This window comes from Perca fluviatilis, chromosome 18 (genome assembly GCF_010015445.1).
Source record: "Perca fluviatilis chromosome 18, GENO_Pfluv_1.0, whole genome shotgun sequence".
NCBI classification, from domain to species: domain Eukaryota; kingdom Metazoa; phylum Chordata; class Actinopteri; order Perciformes; family Percidae; genus Perca; species Perca fluviatilis.
Genome location: NC_053129.1, coordinates 30,387,129 through 30,409,601, shown reverse-complemented (window position 1 = coordinate 30,409,601; position 22,473 = coordinate 30,387,129). Strand labels below are relative to the sequence as shown.

At 41.2% G+C, this 22,473-nt stretch overlaps 2 protein-coding genes across 4 annotated transcripts in view; both read left to right on the top strand.

The window, feature by feature from the left end:
• The first annotated feature begins 6,193 nt into the window (after positions 1 to 6,193).
• LOC120546886 lies at positions 6,194 to 15,249 on the top strand. Its single transcript, XM_039782141.1, has 9 exons — positions 6,194 to 6,485; positions 7,039 to 7,329; positions 7,467 to 7,751; positions 7,838 to 7,891; positions 8,022 to 8,111; positions 8,204 to 8,232; positions 10,068 to 10,124; positions 11,923 to 11,991; positions 15,031 to 15,249. Exons 1-9 carry the CDS (start codon positions 6,425 to 6,427, stop codon positions 15,151 to 15,153), a joined length of 1,059 nt encoding a protein of 352 aa, XP_039638075.1. The 5' UTR covers positions 6,194 to 6,424; the 3' UTR covers positions 15,154 to 15,249.
• Positions 15,250 to 16,759: 1,510 nt separating this feature from the next.
• vash2 (vasohibin 2) overlaps positions 16,760 to 22,473 on the top strand; it is a 40,129-nt gene continuing 34,415 nt past the window's right edge. For all 3 annotated transcript variants that reach the window (XM_039782130.1, XM_039782132.1, XM_039782131.1), the window contains exons 1-2: positions 16,760 to 17,475; positions 18,825 to 19,280. In XM_039782130.1, coding sequence (XP_039638064.1) covers positions 18,957 to 19,280 — 324 coding nt within the window. In that variant the 5' untranslated portion in view covers positions 16,760 to 17,475; positions 18,825 to 18,956. The remainder of the gene's footprint in view (positions 17,476 to 18,824; positions 19,281 to 22,473) is intronic.

The window sequence follows — 22,473 nt, the reverse complement described above, 5'->3', positions numbered from 1 at the left end:
AATGTAAGGGGGTATATCCACACTCAACATGTCCAACAGTCCATTCATGTGTGTATATGTGTGTGAGCACTCAGTCCAACAGTCCATTTGTGAATGTATGAAATATGTGCGTTCATGCAAATGAGTTCCTCAGTCAGTACCCTGGTACAACCACAGGCTGGTAGTCAACACGCTGTACCGGAGTCATCCATGGCTCCATAGGGTGCTGGTGGGCACCAGTGTGCATGGTGTTATTCGAGAATCCAGTATTGTAACAACCAGGATTGCCCAGCTCGTTATATGTGAAGACTCTTGGAGGTCGTCTCTCTCTTATGGGTCGCTGGCATCGTCCACTTTCACTGTTGTTTTCACTCGGAACAGGGGACTCTGCTACTGGTGTCCTCTCCAGAAGAGTTTCCTCCTGAACGATCGTCTGCTGTTGTTCTGCTGTGTCCCCCTCTGTCAATGTCTCTCCACTGTCCTGCTCCAGCTGGGGAATGTTCTGTTGCTGAGGCTCAGCATCCTGTGAGAGTTGGGTGACTTCCCTGTCAGCATCCCTCTCTATCGGTGTTCACATGCGGCTTTATCTCGCGGGAGAGGCTGAGCTCTGAGCGGATAGTGTCCATAGCCATCATCACTATCATCCTCATCTGTTTCTGGGTTCGGTTGCCCCCCGCCCTTGTGAGTCCAAGCTGTGATTTGTCTCTTTGCTTGAGATGGCTTCATTTGAATTTCTAGAGGCAGGTGGTCACATGGCAACAGGAGGTTACGATGCAGGATCCTACGTCCCTTGCTTGCCTTGCTCTGGTATTACTTCATATATGGGCATGTCTTTTCCCACCTGACGGATAACTTTGTGGATGGACTCTTCCCAGTGGTTTCTGAGCTTCCCCGTTCCACCTCTGGGTGTCATATTCCTGACAAGAACACGGTCACCCTCGTGGCAATACTGAACTTCGCGACCTTGCAGTCATGATTTCTCTTGCTCCTCTCAGCACATTTTCTTGCATTCGCTGTTGTGATCTCATATGCCTCTTGCATCTGTTCTTTCCACTTTCTCATATACTCCTTATGATCAGTAGTTCCAGTCTCCGGGTCAAACCAAACAGCAAGTCCACAGGTAACCTAGGTGATCGTCTCCAAAGAGGAGATAGAAGGTGAAAAACCGGTGACTTCACATCGAGTGCTGTTGTATGCATAGATGAGTTTGGGCAGCGACTCTCGCCAATCTGACTTCTGCCTCTCAGTAAGTGTTCTCAGCATTTGCAGTATTGTTCTGTTTAGCCGCTCCACCTGCCCGTTGCCTTTGGGGTGGTAGGTGTTGTTCTCGACCCCATCACCCCACAGTTTTTCTTCAGCTGCGCAAACAACTGGTTTTCAAATTCCCCTCCCTGGTCATGATGAATTCTCAGGGGGAACCCAAACTTCAATGCGTAATCATTAAATATCTTATCAGCAACAGTTTTGGCAGATTTAGATGTGGTGGGATAGGCTTGTGCAAAACGTGTGTAATGATCTACAATCACCAATATGTACTCATATCCACCTTTACACTTATCTAGATGCAAGAAGTCTATGGATACCAGCTCAAATGGCTGCGTGGTGACAACTGGTGTGAGTGGAGCTGTTGTTTCTCGACATGGCTTTTTCTGTTTAAGACAGGTACAGCTTTGGGTGACATAGTGGATTATCTCTCTTGCATGTGTGGCCACAAAAGCAGCGATCCCAACAAGGGATGTTGTGCGGCCCACACCTTGATGTCCCATTTCGTTGTGTAGCTGTTTCAAAACTGTTGATTTGTATATTTCGGGAAGAACAAGTTGTGTCCTGGTTATAGTCTTCCTGGTGAAGTATTCCATCCCCGTCAAAGCAGAGCTTCTCCCAGTCGCGAGGGGAGACACCTACCCGTGGACCAAAGGATCTAAACTGCTGTCCCACAGGCCTCTCGTTGACTGTTTACAGGCCATAACAGGGCCAATATCTTTATCATCTCTCGGGCTCGACAATGGCTGCCCTCGAAAGGGGTATAGGCACGCTCTCATCCGTTTCTGCACACCCAGTATCCAGCATGGACCACACCGGTGTGAGACATTCATCTCCACAGCTTGTACTGTAGTTTGCACAGAAGGGGAGGACATTTCCTCTGAGCATTCTTCCATCATTGTTTCTATGTCACAGGGTATTCTCGAGAGGCCATCAGCATCACAATTCTCTCTGCCTGGGCGATATTTGATTGTAAGATCGAAGTCGGCCAACTCAGTAACCCACCTATGTCCTGTTGCATTAAGCTGGCTGTTGATAACACATAGGTAAGTGGTTGTTGTCCGTATACAGTGCAAGATGAGCTGATAAGGTAATCTCTGAATCGGTAACAGACCACTTCAAGGCCAGAAATTCAAGTTTTCCTGAATGAAGATGGTAGTTTTTTCTGTCTTGGTCAGGTAATGATGCATAAGCTATTACACGAAGCTTACCCTCCTGCTCTTGATACAGACTGCACCTAGACTTGGAAGCGTTGTGTGTAAAATGAATGATTTATTGGTGGGAATCAAGATAGGAGCTCAACCAGACAGTCAACCAATCGTCCAGTATGTGTTGTGTTTGTCAGTCCATGTGATCTTTATAGGGTCCCCTTGTACTTCCCCTTTCCTTCCCCCCTTGAGCTACGATCCTTCTGTTAACTGCTCAGGGTCAACTCCATGAGGCTAAAAGGGGCGGCGACACGGAGAAGTCCCTGATGTACTGTCGGTAGTAGCTCAGTAGTCCCATGACTGTCCTCAGTTCTCCTACAGTCTGTGGCCTTTTCTCCTTTAAAGCCCTCACAGCTGCAGTATCAGCCGGATCCATTTTACTGCCCTCAGCCGACACATGCGCCTAAGTAGCGGCCTCGGAGACACTCCACACTTACTTGGTTTTAACTTTATCCCGTGCTGTCGTGAGGCAGCACTATCCTCACATGCTCCACATATCATAATGTTCTACTAGACCAGGGTGTCATCTAAGTATGGAATACAGATTTCTCCCTTAGCTCCCCAACATTCTTCCATGCAGCTGAAAGGCAGTGGCGTTCATCAGGCGAAGATTCTTATCCACTCATAGAGACCCATGGTGTCACAAAAGCTGTTATAGTCTGCTCTCCTTTGCCACGAATCCCTGATGGGTACTTTCCTTGATCCAACAGAGAACCACGAGTTTCCTCCTAGCCATCCATTATCTCTTGCACTCTGGGGATAGTGGCGGTCGGGAATAGTCTTTTGTTCACTTCAGTCAATACACAGTCGCAGACTCCCATCTTTTCGGACACACACGACTGGTGATGCATATGACAGTTAGACTTCTCCACCCAACCCTGGATGAGGTCATTCAAGTAGTTCTTTCTGTAAAGAGCCTAGGCACTGAGAATGTTGCTACAGCTTGTGTCTTTCAGGGAGATGTGTTGTGTTTTTTATGCAATATCATCACTGTTCTTGCACTCCTTTAACATCTTGTGACTATCTCCCGTTTGATGAGGGACTTGTGGATCCCAAACCACCAGTGTTTGATCCTTTTCAGCCGATGTGATTTGTTGTAGAGGGTGGGTAGGGCAGAACCCCTCGAGGGTAGCGGTAGGGTAAATTGCCTGGACCTGCTGGACAGTCGCAAGTCCCCCTGCTAACACTATCTCATGATCCAGGTTCTGTACACTTACAATAATAGAGGGTTTTTTTCTGCCCTACTCACTTTCACGAGCATGTCACATAGTTCGGTCCCTCAGCCCAGCGGGTTCACATCAGGCTCAAAGAAAAATGTTTTATCTTCATGTGGGGAGCCATTTGTACATAGCACTCAACTCTGACTGGTGGGCGTTTAGGTTGTTAATCCCTTCTCTTTTTTGTCTTGACATACTCATCCACTTGCTGGTTAGTGACTTGTCCTACAACAGCAGTTACTTGTTTTACAAAGCCTTTGCTTGGTGGGAAGCGCCCTTACTGTTCTACTCAGCTGTTCTTGATCAGTAATGTTGGACTGTCTCAGTTCGCTGTCTATAATAATCTAATTACATTAGACCCAATAATTGGTTGAGTAAGCAGACCACCCTTCATTACTAGTATGGGGACAATAATTTCGTATCGGATGCAGCCCGAAACAATCTGAAAGTGCCTACCCAACCGTGTATGGCATACTCTCCCATTTGCGGCTTTATGTCAAAATCTGGGGTAATATCTAAAATTTCTAAAGTCTCTTAATCTTAGGTGCAGGTGTGCTTCTTTCCTATCTCATCAATTATCCCCGCCCCCCTTCATAGTGTCTCCCTCCTGCTCTGTTTTTTCTGTTGCTCGCTCACTTGTTTTAGTGTGCCCGCTTTTCACAAGCTACCTGGAGCTCAGAAAGTTTGTCTTGAAGATGGAGTAGTTCAGCCATGCCTTTATCCTCAAGCTTTTCTAGCTCTGTTCTCTGGATGTGGCTCGAAATTAGTGTGATGAGAGCAGTTCGCCCTTGTCAGAAACATGCTCAAACTCTGCTCGGCAATGATTAGATAGTCACATATCTCCACTAAACTTTTCGGGGCAGCAGACACAACTCTCTTATTACTTCAAGCTGTAACTTCTCTAACTCTGTCGACTCCATCTTTCCAGCAGAGCGTGGTTGCTAGCAGTGACGGGTGTATCTTTCACTCTTTGGGTAGTAATAGTAGCTCTCCTGGTATGTAGAAATACCTCAGATCACATACAAGCTGCCCCTAAGACGATCGGAATCCCACTGCCGCTGATCCACCTCCTGCCCCAATTATCTGGGTTGTTTAACAGAGATGTGGACGGCTGGGGACATCTCTTGTAGATGCTGGTCCAAGCTGCACACAATCCCAGCGGTGCCTCCAAATGTTGTGCCCCTGTAAAAAAAGGGAAAATAGAATGAACTACACGGACACAATGTTGCTTCACTCAAGTCCAATGTTGTAATGCATTTTTTCAGTAACATCACAGTAGCAGAGTTACAAGATGTAATAAACCATGTATTTTCTCTGTTCACAACACAATAATGTCCCTTTAAGTAACTCAGTTTTGAGTAAGTAACAGTGAAACTATTTTCAATAACAAAACAAAATATATCTTAGCTGCACCTAACAAAATGGTTCTGCTATGCATTTATTATTAACCCAGAATAATTGATAATTTTACTTCAGTTGCACTAACCGTATCATTTACAATCTTACTTCAGTTGCACTAAAACAAAATATTCGCTTCTGCACATTTAACACCGTATAATCAACACTATTATTATTAAACTGCAGCAATAGCATTCTGATACAAACAATATAGAAACTAGTGGACACAGGCAACGGCGATATTACATTAATGTTAGTAGCACGCTTCACCTAACTTCATGTGACGCAGTTCGCATGCAGGCCACAGTAGAGCAGCACGTTTACATTCAATCTTCAAAATTCACATGCTTGAGTTATCACAGTAACTAATATTTTACTCCCTTACAGAATTAAAACACATATTCATCGATCAAACATCCCACAACCTTCATTCTTACCTGTAAAGGGAAAATAGAATGAACTACACGGACACAATGTTGCTTCACTCAAGTCCAATGTTGTAATGGACGAGCGGAAGCCACACATTCCCTACAGTTCGGAACAAGGCATTAGTAATCGAACACAGATTAACAACTCAGCTAGTGCTTAAAACCGGAAACAAATAAAACTTAAGGAAACAAAGAAATACTGCAAAATGTCCTTTCAAATGCATTTTTCCCCTAACCTCATAGGTATCTTAGACAGCATTTTAAACACAAATCACCTTTTTATCCTATTTATCTTTTAAGCCTCTTTTACCTGACAAGGTCAGAGCAATGGATTACTGATCTACAGATCATAGTGCATTTCAACTCAAAGAAATGAATGACCATCTTTTTACCCAAGCAGTGCAATGAATTACAGCATTTTAACTTAGCAGTTTTAGCTTATGACTGACCATCTTTTCAACCAAGCAGTGCAATTAATTACAGTATCTTAACTTAGCAGCTTTTAGCTTATACTTTTATGCACATTTTTAAGTATCTTTTAACCTCTGGATGTATTTCCATTCAATGTGTTCAAAATATCACTGTTACAAAAGGAGGTAGGATGTGAAATCCCTCATTTGGACTAAATAAATGATGTCATTTCTCAAAAATTATTTCATCTCTAATTACTGTTGAAGTCGTATTAAACACCTGAATGAATGAGAAATGTCTAAATGCAAATGTTTCCAACATTCCAACTACAGCGGGCCATATATGTATCCAGCTAGTGTCAGTGTGTTGACAGGTTGGCAGGAGGAAAGTCAAAGCTGATCTACCCAAAAGAAGAAGTGATATACATGACTCACAGGAAGCATCATTATGCTGTTAAGAAGCACCAGCACACAGACAGAAGTATGAAAAGAACAGGAACACAAGAGAGAGAAACACAACAATGGTTGGATTCAGATGGATTCAAATGTTTCTATATCTGATACTGGTGCTTCAGTGTACAGGTAAGAATACATAAATACTAACACTGTGCAAACTTTATTAACATAAATAATACTAGTATTTGATTGATTAATACAGTTTGTTCGCAGGGGAGTTCAGTCTCATGAAAACCAAGTAGGAGGGGCATTTTCAGACTCATGCTGTCGCACTAACTATAATCAAATCAGACATATTTTAGTTTATTTGGTTGATGCTCATCTCTCATTTTGTTTACAGCGGTAACTGAACAACTTCACCCCTCATTCACTGTCAGAGTTGGAGATGAAGTCACTTTGCCTTGTGAAAATGTGATAAATGATCACCGTAAATGTCACAGTGTATATATATATATATATATATATATATATATATATATATATATATATATATATATTGTCAATATATTGTCCTGCTTGAAAACATTGCAGTCTGTGGCCAGGAAGCAGCCACTTCATTCCTCTTAAACTTAGACAAACTCAGACTACAACAGACGCCTGTTCTCTCATGCCCGAGTCACCAGCAGTGCCGCGCCCAGGAACCAGTGGTTTGTTGATTTTACTCTCATTTCTTTTACAGCGGTAACTGAACAACTTCCCCTCTCCGTCACTGTCAGAGCTGGAGATGAAGTCACTTTGCCTTGTGGAAATGTGATGAACGATCAGCGTGAATGTCACAGTATTACCTGGAGCTTCAATCGTTTACCTGGGAGAGGAGCAGCAGATGTGGTTATAGGAGGGCAGATTGTTCAAAACTCTGTTGCAGAGAACTGTTCTCTGGTTATAAAGAATGTCACAGAGGAGGATGTTGGTCGTTACCACTGCATACAGCCTAAAAGATCTGACGCTGTTGATCTGTCTGTTGTTACCAGTGAGTATTTACATCATAATGTTTTCAAACTTGTTTTGTTGGAACAATATACTAAACATTACAATAATTATGATTATAGTGATGAAGTTAAGTTTACTCTTGTTGTCTTTCTCTCACATTATCTCCGTCTTCACCAGTGACTGAACAGAAGGACAATAAGAATGTGACGTTAAACTGCTCTGTGTCAACATATGCTGGGTGTGGACACACAGTGAAGTGGCTGTATCATGGTAGAGATGTGGGTAAAGATAACAAAGACTTGAAGACATCACAGTTTAACTGCTGGACCAGTGTGACCTTCATGACTTCTCATTTTATTTATACGTCAGAGGATTATTATAAGATATTGAAGTGCAACGTGACAGATCGTTACACTGGAAAAGTGATCATCTTTGGCCTTCAGTCTTCAGGTGAGAAAACAGGGGAGATGAGCTGTTTAAAATCACTTCAAACTGATTTGGAAATTACAAACTGCATTTGTTGATTTTATGTTTATAATCTAAAGTAGGAGTGAACAAAACAGCACCTAGAAGCAACGATTCCACCACAAAGCCACAACAAGGTATATTTCTTATATCACTCAACCATCTTCTTTCATGTCTGTCTGTTGTTTGATTGAGAGAAAGTGTATGCAATTCTATTTTGGCTACAGGATGTTGAACAGAAGAACAATCTGTTCATTGTATTTCTAGGTTGGTGGTGGTTGTACATCATTGTGCCTGTGGGTTTAGCAGCACTCTCTATAACTGTCGTGGCACTCATCAGAAGGCGGAGAAATAAAGGTGGGAACATTCACAAAAGAAACTGTTTTGATAAACATGGATTTTTATTATTGTGAAAGCTAAACTACCCTCTCTATGTTTTTTCTTTTCAGGGAACAAATCACACAAGAAAGAAAACGTGGTGAGTTTCAAAACTGAATAATCAAATGTTTCTGACTTTACAGAGCAAACCAGTGTTTGTGGTAGTTGCTTTTCAGAACTATAACTATGATTCTACAGCTGAGAGAGAATAAGATAAGAACAAAGTACTGATTATATTGTCTTGAAACAAAGTGGTGGCTGCAGCAAAGATCAGATAATTCATTGTGAGGGAAACAAAGATAGAACATAAACACAAATAAATATGTGAATGATGAAATATAATGCAGTCCAATATAGGGCTGGGTACCGAATGTAATACTTTTTAGGCACCGACCCAATTGCCGTCAAAGCATCAAGTACTGAAAAATGTAGTCTATATCGACGACATTTCACTTCCGGGATTGTTTAGATGCCGCCGGAAATTCCACACAAGTCCCTCATTTGGCCCGTCACCTTCCGCTTTCTTTGTGTTGGATTTTAAACTAAAAATTTAAATTTTCTGTTGCACGACTAACGTACGTTTGAACGTACACATATTACACCAAAACAAGGTCCTTCCCGAGGCTATTTTGCAGAGGCACCGCTGCGCTTTCTGGCGCTAAGAAGATTGTGATTGGTTTAAAGAAATGTCAATAAATCAGAGCACATTTTTCTGCCATCCCAGAATGTTGTGTGGACTAGCCAGACCCTCCTCCTCAGCACTGTGGAGGAAGGTCTGGCAATGCGAGACTATTAAAGGTGCTCTAAGCGATTTTGGATGACGTTACTTCTTGTTGACGTTCAAAGTATTATCAAACAAAACAGAGGCTAGCTCGCCCCTCCCTCCTCCTCATCCCCTCCCCTTTCTTCCGTGCTTCCTGAAACAGTCATAAACACGCATTGTGGAAGTAGCCTACGTGCTAACGCTGCTGCGGTGATGGCTCAAACATCTCCTTCTTGTCAGTTATTGGCTGGAACACTGTTTGTTATGTTTGGTGGTGCAGGTTGGAGCAGTGTGTTTTTGTTGCCGTTTGTGGTGCCTGGGCTGTTTACAGAGACCACGTTTTTTTTACAGTGTGTTCAGGGGACAGGCAGCTAGCGGATAGTGAGGAGATGTTTGCTGTATGTGACAAAAAACTGTTGAAGCCTAAAAAACGCGTGAAATCGCTTAGAGCACCTTTAAAAACCCAATTTCAATCCCTAATGAGCAAATCTCATCAGCATCTGTAAACCATGAAGCATGCTTCTGCCAACATCTAATCATGCTGGTGATTGGCTGTCTTATCTTACACGTCACAGAGAAACGCAGGAAAAACTCGTTACGTTACGCACAGAGACGGGGCTCACATAGTAGGAGCGGAAAAATAAGTAAAAAGATTTGTGCAGTAACGTGTAATGTTGGAATTTCTTTTTGTTAAAATGGATATAATAAAATTGGTATTGCAAACAGTATTGTTCAGGAACCGGTATGGGTACCGTTACCGAAATGTTTTAAACGATACCCAGCCCTAGTTTCATTAAATAACACTTCCGAGGATGAATTCTCATAGCGCAACTGCCCCAGGCCTTCAGAATGTCCAGTGCCCCTGGATCAGGACCCAACAAAGAACAATAATACCAACTGAAATAAAAACCATAAGTCAGGTGCTAATTAACACACAGCAAACCTGCAGCCATGTTGCATTAATACCAGTTGTTTTTTTGGGGGCTTAATTGTGCACTATGAGTTCCTGCATGGTCACTTCTGTTGACGTTCCAAGTAAATTCCAAACAAAACAGAGCAAGCTCACCCCTCCCCCCATGTTTCTGTAACTGTCATGACTAACTGACTAACTGCATTAACATGTAAGATGCTTTGAAGAAAAAAAAAGATGTAACTAGACTGTGTTTGTCCAGGAACTGTGCCTAAACCCTCCAGCGACTCAGTCTGCTCCAGAAACCAGTCAGAACACGGTGAGATCACACACTACACCCCCAGTACAAAGGTACACCCACTGGTGTTTGTATGTGGCCTTTAAAGCGCTCATATTATGCTCATTTTCAGGTTCATAACTGTATTTTAAGGTTGTACCAGAATAGGTTTACATGGTTTAATTTTCAAAAAACACCATATTTTTGTTGTACTGCACAGCTCTCTCTCACTACTGCAGATCCTCTTTTCACCTGGTTTCTGTTTTAGCTACAGAGTGAGACCTCTTTTCATCTTCTTCTTCTGTACTATCTTTGATTGCACTCGCACATGCTCAGTAGTTCAGATTTAGATCATGTCAGCTAGCTAACTCTAGAGACAGTAAAAGTTTGGTCAGTTACAAGGCAGGATTAGCTGGGAGACTTCTAAATGAGGGCGCACATGTAAGTAGTTCTTTTGTAGATTATGGTGAACTTGTGTGTGTTGTAGCAGTGCATTGCTATTGAGAACGACGTAGCATGCTAGCGTTAGCATGCTAATGCTAAGGGTTAGCATGCTAACGAGCTAACGGTTGTGGTTAGCCAGCTCATTTCGGACTGTGACGTCACAGTCCGAGCCGATTTTGAACAGCTCACTAGGAGACTGAAGGCAGGACACATTCAGAAACTGTATCTCACTCAAAACAGCATGGATGGATTTTTTTCAAAGTTTGTATGTGTGTGGAAGCACCAGAGACACAAAAGAACACCCCAAATCCCAGAAAAAGTGATTTTTTCATAATATGGGCACTTTAAAATATGACTGTAAGAGACACACACTCTTGAGCCTACTTTCCTTCTTAAGAAAAGGGAAGGATGTTAATGCAACTCCACTGCAGCAGAATCTGAAGATTTATAATTGTATTTAGAATGGTTTTATCAGAATTCTATACATGCACATTGCTGCAGCTCCTCTTTTCACCCTGTGTGTTGTGCGCTCTCTGTTTTAGCTACAGAGTGAGTCATCACACTTCTGTTCCATCTTTGTTGGGAGTCGCACATGCACAGTAGCTAGGTAAGGACTACTAGCCAGTCAGAAGCAGAGTATGAGGCGGGCCCTGACAGTACCTAGGTAAGGACTACTAGCCAGTCAGAAGCAGAGTTATGGTGCCCTGACAGTACCTAGGTAAGGACTACTAGCCAGTCAGAAGCAGAGTATGAGGGTGCGCCTGACAGTACCTAGGTAAGGACTACTAGCCAGTCAGAAGCAGAGTATGAGGGTGCGCCTGACAGTACCTAGGTAAGGACTACTAGCCAGTCAGAAGCAGAGTATGAGGGCGTGCCACGCTAGCAGCTAGGCGAGCATTATAACGTGTGTTACAAAGTGACCACGTCTGTCTCTGAAGTAAAGGCTGGACTACAATAGAGCTGTTTGGAGCAGTTGGTGAACAGTGTTTTCTGTTGGAGATGGTAACTCCCTTTGGGGTGGACTTTGGGCTTTTTCACTTTGTAAACCTATAACGTGCACAAAAAGATATATAACACAATAAAGGAAAGGGGAAAAGCCAAAAAGCATAATATGAGCACTTTAAGCAGAAAGTTGTGTGTCGTATTTGCATGTGAAGTAAAGAAACTGGAAGGCCCTCTGAGAATTTTATACTTGCATTTATAACTTGAGACATCCTGAAAGAAATAACTATAAAGAGAACAGATCAGAAGAAGTTGACATTGCATTGGTTAAAATTAGCTTAAACTGCATTTACAGAATGTTGTATTGTCTAATAAATAAACTTGAATCTCTCTGACAGTGCGTCAATATTAATCCACGTTACTGAGCAGCCTTTATGTTGTCTTCTCTGTGCAGGCTGATCCTGAAGATGGTGTTTCCTACGCCTCCGTCAGCTTCACCAAAAAGACCAACAGCAGAGACCAGGTCAGCTGTCTGTTGCTGTCATACTTGAACTCGATGGCTACTTTATTTCTTTCATTCTTTCTTTATTGATTTATTTCTTTGTTGGTTATATATTCTAGTCTTTTGACTGTGTTGAGGACGTCAGAGACGTGGTGATGTAACGTAATGGATGCTGATGATGTCGACGATGGTTGTTGTTGATTATATTGTGTCAACTTTGTAACGCAGCCTTCACATTGGCACAGTAGATACGGCTGCGAAACGACCGGAAGTCATTCATTTCCTATGGAGATTCGCAGACCGCATGCGAATGTGTCCGAACCGATGCGAACGTGTGCGATGCGGAAAAAAATCATGTCCGTTGGTCATCCGGATGCGTTAAAAAAAGTTGAACTTGATGGTTCCTATCTGACAATCCGAGCGGAAGTTAGCTTTGCTGTGGTACTGATAAACAAATCTGAATTCTTAACTTTTAATAAAATAAATAATGATTTCATAACGATATGTTGTCATGTAGTCGATTCATTTTGGAGTATGCGAAAAGTTATTCCGTGCAGAAACAATGCATAGGCCACCTGCTATGGCTAGGTTGGTTAGCAACAGACATCAAACTATTGACATTATACCGCTATATCACATGTAACCGACCTGACATATCAACGTCCTGGGCAACTTTTCTCCACGCAGCAGCCTTTCTGTTTATATCTCTATAGCCCTCAGATGAGAGGTCATAGAGAATTGGACATTCGGTCACTGACAGAATGAGTCGTTCTAGTCTCTCCGCCATTTTGTTCTTCTCGCTTCCGACGCTTTCAACGGTATAGTACGAAGTCCACTGGGGGCGCATTGCGTATTACGGAGCTGATTTCAAGTGTCAGTGTGCAGGCGGCATAAGGTCGGTTACACACTGGAAGCGTTGTGCGAGCGTGTCAGCTGCTCCCATGTTAACAGGTTAGAGCTTACACACTGCCGGCGTGAGACGCACGTCTCAGGCGCGGCTCGAGACGCGCCTGAGACGCGTGCCTGCTAGAAATAGAACCGACGCCTATTTTTCACGCGAGACGCGAGCGTGTTGGAAGCGTTTCCAGGCAAAATAGAATAGGAAAATATGTTTATATGTCATTTAGACACAAATACATATTAATAAATGACATATTGATGTTTGAAAGTCTAGGTTTTGACATCAATGTAGATATAAATGTAATACAAAATTTCAGAGAAAAGATTTTCAAATACTGCACCTGTCATACAGAACGAAATATTCTGTAACATATTTTGCAGTCAATACTGCCAACGTTGTCTTGCTTTAATCAAATCAGTAGGCTATATATAAATGGTAAGATAGGCTACGATAACAACGTAGTGTGTGTTCTGAGTGACGGTCCAACATCAGATAGGCTATATAGGCTCTTTACAGCTACACAAAGTTGTTCAGACAGCCCACTTACCCATTTATCAGTTTGAATCTGTCGGCACTATGTCCCGAGATCAGCCCTCCCTGTACCTAGCAGCAGGAGCAGCGCCGCGGCAGACACGCTTCTGGTGTGTAGGACACAGAAAAATCCACGCAGCTGACACGCAGCTGAGAGGCAACAGAAACGCCACGCTCGCGAGACGCGTGCAGTGTGTAACCGGCCTAAGGCTGATATGCACTTTTCCTACCCTGTGTAGGCTACTTTGACGCTGCTACCTAAGCACCTTGCTCAGTACTTGTATTTATTTGCTCTCATACTGTACGGTTGTGTTCCAGTTTTTACTGTTGTTCAGGCTTACTCTATTCCCCCCCCCCACCCCACCCCGCTCCTGACTGTGTGTAAATCTTGTATGTATTTATGTATCTTTCATGTGTTTTTACCTGCTGCACACCCAATCGCCATTCGGGACACAAATCAAGTTGAAGTTGAGTAGTGAAAATAGAAAAGATGTTTTAATATATGAAAATAATCGCTATTTTGCCCGTTTTCAAACTTTCTACATCAGAAATTTGGGTTTCTTTCGACCAAATTGCCCAAAAATAACATGGATGGTTCCATACAACGTTCTTTGCAGGTAAAATGAATGATTACTTTCGTGGGTAGCACTTTATAATAACTATCCATAATTCATCATTTATTAAGCATTAGTTAACTATTAGTTAATGGTTTGTTCATTATTACTTATTAATTGTTCATACATAGTTCATCATGAGTAAAGTATGTAAGAACAATTAATTAATAATGATGAACAAACCATTAACTAATAGGCTTACTTACTATGAACAAACCATTTATAACTGTGTGAACAAATACTTTACTCATGATGAACTATGTATGAACAATTAATAAGTAATAATGAACAAACCATTAACTAATAGTTAACTAATGCTTAATAAATGATGAATTATGGATAGTTATTATAAAGTGCTACCCTTTCGTGGAATTTTGGGTGTTTTATTCAATTTTATAGCATTGAGAAAAAAATTGAAAGGGTTTCAAAACAGTATCCTGACTAAACTTTGACATATCTGTGATTATCCCCTAGACATCCTCTGATCTGAACTATTTGTCAAAATTATAATTAATTTCAGCTTTTTTTAACTCAAAATGTAGATATAATTGAATATAAATGTGGTTTATTGACCATGAATTTCAAAAATAACTGTAAAACTAGTGGTAATAAGTTGGTGTTAGTGATGTACTGGTGGTATTGGGAAATGTGCCAAAAACGTTGAAAAATCAATACAAATGTGGAAAAAAAAGCATCAAAAACGTGGAAAAAAGCAACAGAAACGTCACAAACAAGTTCATTTTCAACTTTGACAAGTAAAGACAACACAAGGGTTACATCCCATATGTTTGCTGTGTTGCATGGGATGTTGCTTTGCAGTGTGTTGTGTTCATGCTGTGTTGCACTGACTTGCCGTGCATTGCACGTGGTTGTTTTTTGTTTGATTGTTTAATGTATTTCATTATTAAGCATTGTGTATCTTTCATCATGTTGCTTCGCTGTGGTGAACTATGCCTTGTCATGTCCTGGTTTGTAAATGTATGTGTTGTTATTTGTCTATTTTGTGTCCTATAGGTTCGGGGAAGTGAGGATGCAGTGACCTACAGCACTGTGAACGCTCCCTCCTCTTCTGGATCCTCGGCTGATCCCAGCAACCTCTACGCCACCGTCATCAAAACAAACAATAGCACAGTATAGTTATAATTAAGATGATTACATTAATTTTACCTGGATTGTTCACAAGTTAAAGCGCCCATATTATGCTCATTTTCAGGTTCATAACTGTATTTTAAGGTTGTACCAGAATAGGTTTACATGGTTTAATTTTCAAAAAACACCATATTGTTGTTGTACTGCACAGCTCTCTCTCACTGCTGCAGATCCTCTTTTCACCTGGTTTCTGTTTTAGCTACAGAGTGAGACCTCTTTTCATCTTCTTCTTCTGTACTATCTTTGATTGCACTCGCACATGCTCAGTAGTTCAGATGTAGATCATGTCAGCTAGCTAACTCTAGAGACAGTAAAAGAGAGCCTGTTTCTCCAACTTTGGTCAGTTACAAGGCAGGATTAGCTGGGAGACTTCTAAATGAGGGCGCACATGTAAGTAGTTCTTTTGTAGATTATGGTGAATTTGTGTGTGTTGTAGCAGTGCTTTGCTATTGAGAACGACGTAGCATGCTAGCGTTAGCATTAGCGTTAGCATTAGCGTTAGCATGCTAATGCTAACGAGCTAACGGTTGTGGTTAGCCAGCTCATTTCGGACTGTGACGTCACAGTCCGAGCCGATTTTGAACAGCTCACCAGGAGACTGAAGGCAGGACACATTCAGAAACTGTATCTCACTCAAAACAGCATGGATGGATTTATTTCAAAGTTTGTATGTGTGTGGAAGCACCAGAGACACAAAGAACACCCCAAATCCCAGAAAAAGTGATTTTTTCATAATATGGGCACTTTAAAGCATTCACTCATTTCACGTTGCTTTTTGGCACTGTATGAATTATTTTGGGGAAAATGATCCGCAATCCAAATCTTGGAGAGTATTTTAAGCCTCATGCTATATAACTCAGTAATTTATTGCATACAGGTGCACAGCTGCATTTTAACATAAGTTTTTGCTTTTCCTTTTTGTATTGCTGTAAAAAAACTTTTTATCCAGAAGGCCATAAGGGGGGGCTGTAGGTTAAGTTACTTCCACAATGTTTTAGTCCAATATTCATATGGCTGATTGCCATATAAAAATTTGACTTTTTGCTCAATAAACTTGCTTTCAGGCACATTATTGTGATGTAATGTATATACAGTTGGGTTGTAGTTCAAGGATTAATAGTTATTTTAATTTATTTGTAACTTGTTTTAAGCATTTTTAACCTGTAGTTGCATATGCAATGTAATGAACATCATTTCAGCCTGTAATAACAAGTAATCATCATTATTTACAGCCACATTTGGAGCTTTTATTAAAACTGATATTTTTTCTGTATTTTTTGTGAGTTGTGTGGATAGACTTTTAGTGTAAGAATAATTCTATTGTATTCTACTCTATTCGATATTCTTATTTTTTGGGAGCTAATTTTGTCAAGCAGCACCTGAAAATGTACAAAATGTGCAAAATCAACAGTTGCAACAAGGGGCTGAAAATCCCCATTTGTTGCAGATATATCACTTGTTGACGCCTTCGTCTATCAAAATCCACCAATCAGAGAGCGTCGTCGGTTCCAATTATGATAGAGCGTCCTCTCCGGCCCGCCCCTCTTTGTTGGCTCGACCAATGACATGCCGCCGAACGTTGGTGGCTGCCTGGGATACGAGCAACTGAGAGATACAGGGAGAACAGTACTAGCTAGGTAGAAGGTCCGTTTTATCCCCAATAATTTAATCATGTGAGTGATTAAAGAATCCTATTTATTTTTTTATCAAGATGGAGTCGGATTTTCCGGGGAGATAGCTGATACCGAGGCGCCGTGCAGGCTGCTTACGAGAAGGAATGCACAGAGGAGGTCATTTTCCCGGACTGGGGTGGTCGGAGGCAACGGCCCCGCAATGAGATCAGCTAACGTTAGCTAGCTAGCGAAAGAGAAGGACTTCCTGGTGGTATTTCCAAAATAAGAAAAGCTCCGACGAGAAAATGATTAATTTGGTTGAAGTTATTGACATGATACCTTTACTGATACACTTAAACGTATCACCAAGGAAGACATGAGGGGTTTCTGAGTATGTCGCAACGATTCGTAGTATTTTATTTTATAAATACGCAAGATTGACACACCTACTGCTTTTACTTTGAAGTGAAAACGACCGTGTTCCCAGCGCACCGATTGTTAGCACTTGGTAGCTTGACACGTACAAGAAGGGGTGAAGTTACAAGCCTTGAACCAAAACAAGACTTTACATCCTATGGTGGACAACGCCGCCTTGTTATGAATGGGACCCACCTCGTCTCACTGTGTGTTTTTCGAGTCAAATGCCTTTTAAGCCGGAGTGTCCGTCGTTGATCTGAAATTGGAGCCGGGAAATACGGTACGGTTAAATTACTAACGGTTGGGATATTTCAGCCTCTGCACTCAAAAATAATGATTTCGATATTAACTTGTGCCCTGACGTTAGCGAGTTTCCCTTCCTCCTTCACTTTCCTTCTGCAATAAGTTTCTTTTTTTCTGCCAATGTAATACTTTTTAAAACAAACTAGCATGTTTTTTGATATCCATGAATGAGTTTATAGATATATCGTTATGTTGGGTAACGTTGACGTTATCTAACTAATGTTATAACGTTGTTATATTTTTAGCGAACATATAGTCTTTTGGCATCACTGTAACGTTACAGACAGTTACAGTGTTCACATTTTCTTGTTGATTTTACCATAAATTATTTGTACATTATCGTATATTTTACACCTTTGGTACCTTAGGCCAGTAGTTCCCAAACTTTTTAATTTCAAGGGAACCTAAACTGACACAAATTAGACCACGGACCAACTATTTAATTAGATTTTTGCTTATATATATGTTTTTAATATCGTTTTGAATATTCATACCTTTTTTCATTGTGTTACTTATGGATGGAATTATAGTGTTGATAAATTATTACCCTTTTTGTGAGGAACCCCATCGAGGACCCTTGGGGGTCCCCTAGACCCCACTTGTGGAACCACTGCCATAGGCTACTTGTGTGATTCTCAATGTTGACTTCAACATGTAATGCCAACTATGATTTTGTCATACCTGTCATCACCTAATGTAATGTTTTTTTATGAAAGAAATCAGTCTTGGTTATTGGGGGAGGATTTTTCTTCCCTATAGGGCGCTGTAGTTAGGTTGACAGTGCTTCGTACTCCACTCATTCCTCTTCCAAAATAGGAACGGTACAGGTCTTCTTTGGGTGTACGCTACTGTACCTTTTATGGAAATATTAGAGCTGACACCCAGTACAGAAATTCACCTGTACTGTGGATCTATTTCAAACAGTGTATTGACTAGGGTTGCTCCCTCTTAGTCAATTAGTCGACTAATCGGTCGTTTTGGTCTTAGTCAACTTAGATTTCTTTAGTCCATTAGTCATGTTTTATGCTTTTATGCTTTTTTCATGCTGAATGACTTATTTCCAAGAAACGTACGAGCACATCTCTGGTAAACACAAGAATTAAAGTGGTGCTTTTGCATGACTCTTTGCGGAGAAACTCAGATTTACAGATCTGTCGATTAAATCAACTAATCGATTAGTCGATACAACTGAATGAGTGTTAGTCGACTAAGAATTTCTTTAATCGAGCACAGACCTAGTATTGACATTTTTACGTTATTGGCAAGGACACAAAATGTGTTCTGCTAAGGTTGAAGTTTTTGTTCGTTTGTTTTCTACCCCGCCAGGTTTGCTGTGGAAGATCACCATGCACTGCCCGACACTGACAAACAAGAAGAAGCTCTTGTAGGTGGAGGAGGATCGCCTGCCCCGAACTTTTCCTCCTCCTCCTCCTCCTCTTCCGGACCCTCCCGGGATCAATGACGGGGCCCAACTCCCCGAGCCGCTCCGGCACGTCCCCGGCCAAGCTGAGCAGGCACGGCCGGTCCAAGAGCAGCAGCTCGCACTGCCTCCTCCGCTGCAGCACCGCCCAGGACGATTCCTCCACCTCTCCCCCCAACAATGGCTCCCGGTCCCCTGGGGAGGAAGAGGAGAAGGACGGAGGGGTTCTCTTCTACGTTAACCGGTCCGGCTTTCCCATCGAGAGCGTGACCTGGGAGAGGATGTGGTCCCATGTGGCTGCTGTGCACCCTGAGGGTCAGGAGATGGTGGACAGGATACAAAATGCTGCATACCTTCCCAAGGTAAGCCGACTGTGATTGGTTCGTCCTAGGGCTGGGCGATTATTCCATACGATAATATATCGTCTTTCAATGGAATCATATCGTGATGAAATAATATATCGAGATATCGTGACATACAATTACTTTGTCTAAATTGATAATAACAAGCACAAAATAACTAAATTTACTCAGAAAATCTGTTGTGAAACATTTTAAAGGGAATATCATTTGAAGAATTGCGGATTTGTTTTGACATCACACTATTTTTTTGTGCATGTATGTAAACATAGTCAGTATATAGACTATTTATTTATTGAATTACCAGAAAATATGCTGTATTTGAATAGAACATTTATGCCATATCGCCCAGCCCTAGTTCATCCCTCAGTGTTTAAAGTTGTAGAAAAATAACACTAAATGACAACATATTTTAACATTAAAGGCTACATTTCTACCAAAAACAATGCTACAGAGGCTTACAGTGTTTGACAAATAGTACTCACTACTCCTCAACCCCTTTTTAAATATACTGGATCGATGAATTATTCATTTGACATTTGAACTTACCTGTGTTCATCTTTGTTAATGAGTGTGCTGCGTTTACCATATGTTGTCATCATTTACAAACACTTCCCTTCCCATAAAGTGTGTCGCAGTATTGTTGCCCAACTCTCATGCAATGTGGAGTTCTGTTTGTTGTCCTCTTGCCTTTTTTGTCAAATCTGTTTAATAGCGTAGAAATATAGCTGAAAAGGCCCAGGTAAAAATTTGTTTACACAATTATTGAGAGATATTCAGTTTATAAACATCATCATATAAAGTGGATACAGTAGCAAGTTCTCATAGTTGCAAAGCTGGAAGGAGCAGATGCCTGACATTTTGATTCGTTAATGAGTCAAACAATTGATTAATTGACTAATTGTTGCAGCTCTAGAGCAACCCATCAGTCTGCTAATCAGCTGTTATCAAGTATTTGTACCTGCAAAACAAAAGAGCATCTTAATATATTGCTACCTCCAGATGTTCCTCTGGTGTGCGTACGTACTGTTCCGCTGTCAATGAGGAAATTACGATTGTGATATGAGTCAGGCTCAGGCAGTCAGATAGATTACGTGTCTGTCTGCTTGACCGTGCAAAGCATACTGTCTAACTGTGGAGAAGTGTGTGTGTGTTTACAGTTACACTTCGGTGTTGATTTCAATCTGTGTTTTTCACACTCTGTTTCACGAATATACACACACTCACAGAAATGCATCACAGTGCCATGACAACGAGCGTGCTAAATCGGGGTGCCATACCTGTCAAGTGATTTTAATTCTGCTTTTTGGATTGGTCACACAGTGCGTGTGACTCATTGTGACTCCTGACTTAACACACACTTCAAATACACACACATTTGCACATTCATAACTTTTCTTTAGGTTAGACAAATACTGTACGTGTGCTTCTTACAGACAATTAACAATCAGGAGCTAAGATGACATGCCGGTTAGAAAGTGACATTAAAATCCTTGTTTTATATCAAAAACCCTCTTACAGTAAACAAAGGTTCAAACCGAAATTGCAGTAAGTCCCCACACTGCCGAAGTGTCACTAAAAACCCCAAAAATAGAACCCAAATAGCTCCAGGGGTGTGCTGCAAACAGCTGATCTTGAACTCTGACTGTCTTGTAGAGAATTCCAGTGAAACAAAGAATGTTCTGTATTATTATTATTATTATTATTATTATTTTTGGGGCTTTTTAGGCCTTTATTGGATAGGACAGTTTAGGCATAAAGAGGAGAGAGAGGGGGAATGACATGCAGCAAAGGGCCGCAGGTTGGTATTGAACCTGCAGCCGCTGCGGCGAGTACTGAGCCTCTGTACATGGGGCGCACGCTCTACCAAGTGAGCTACCCAGGCACCCCCAACAAACAGTTTTAATCAAAGGAAGATTTGCCATAATGTTAAAGGCTTGTTAAACGATGAGTCGACTAATCGATCAACAACAATGCTTAGCATTATCCTGATTCATTGGATTGTTTATGAAATATATTAAGCAGAAATAACAAACATTAGCTTTTTCCAACTTCTTAAATGTGAATATTTTTGCTGCTTTTGCCTGTGTTGTATCATCGTAGATTGAATTTCTGTCAATTTTGGACTTTTGATTGGACAAAATGATGAGAAATTAATGATAAAACCCTTTTCACAGTTTTCTGTTATTTGAAAGACTAGACTATTAAAAGAGATAGAGATAAAACGCAGTTTAATCGATAAAGAAATGATCATAATCGTATTATTAGTAGTGTCTTTCTTTTGGTATTTTTCCTTCTATATCGAGCAGCGTTCTCCGTGTAGCAGCAGAAAAGACAGAAGTCGGTGAAACACAAAAATATGTACGACTGGTTCTTCAGTCTGAAAGAAATGGCATCCCCACGCGCGTGATACACCTCTTTGTCTGCTGCCCCTGAGGCCCATCAGCCCAGATTCTCCTCGTAGTTTTCCCCATCTGCGATTTGGATGAATGATTGTTGTGTTTCCGACTGTGGAGGAGGGAATCTGGTTGTTCGTTAGCTCTACTAATTGGCCATGTGGTCATTAGTGACCCGGTTGGCTGGCAGTGCCGAAATCCCACACGGTTGCTCTGGACAGAAAGACATGTGTGCACACAAACAAACACATCAACATAGAAAAACTGGACATACAGAACGCACATAAGCCACTTGTTTAAGACTTCAGCCATAGGTCATAATTGTTTCAAATTTAACGTATCGGTTCAGAAATATCTCTATAAAGTTTGAGCCAGCTGTAAAGCCTCTTGGAAGCCTTTCGAATAGGAAAATGCAGTATGTCTCTGTAGGAGTGTGAGAGTAGTATCAGCCAGTTTAGGGTTTTGGGACAGTGATGTTGTTAATAAAAAGACAGACTACTAGCTCCACTTATAATCATGTTTTCAGTAAACCATATGCTTTTTTAAAAATTATTTTACATGATGACTTACTGATGGATATGGCAACTAAGCTCTATTTTAAAGTAAGAATTGGTAAAACAACCTCATAGTAAGTCGGTTAATTTTTCACTTTATCTCTAACTAAGGTACCTTGTTTCTCATTAAATAAACTCGGAACATCGTATGTGTAGAAATAGTATTAAATTAGGTTGATTTGCTTTGAATCGCTTTGCGATAATGGGTGCATACATATGCATGCACCTAAGGCGTCTGTTAGCTTA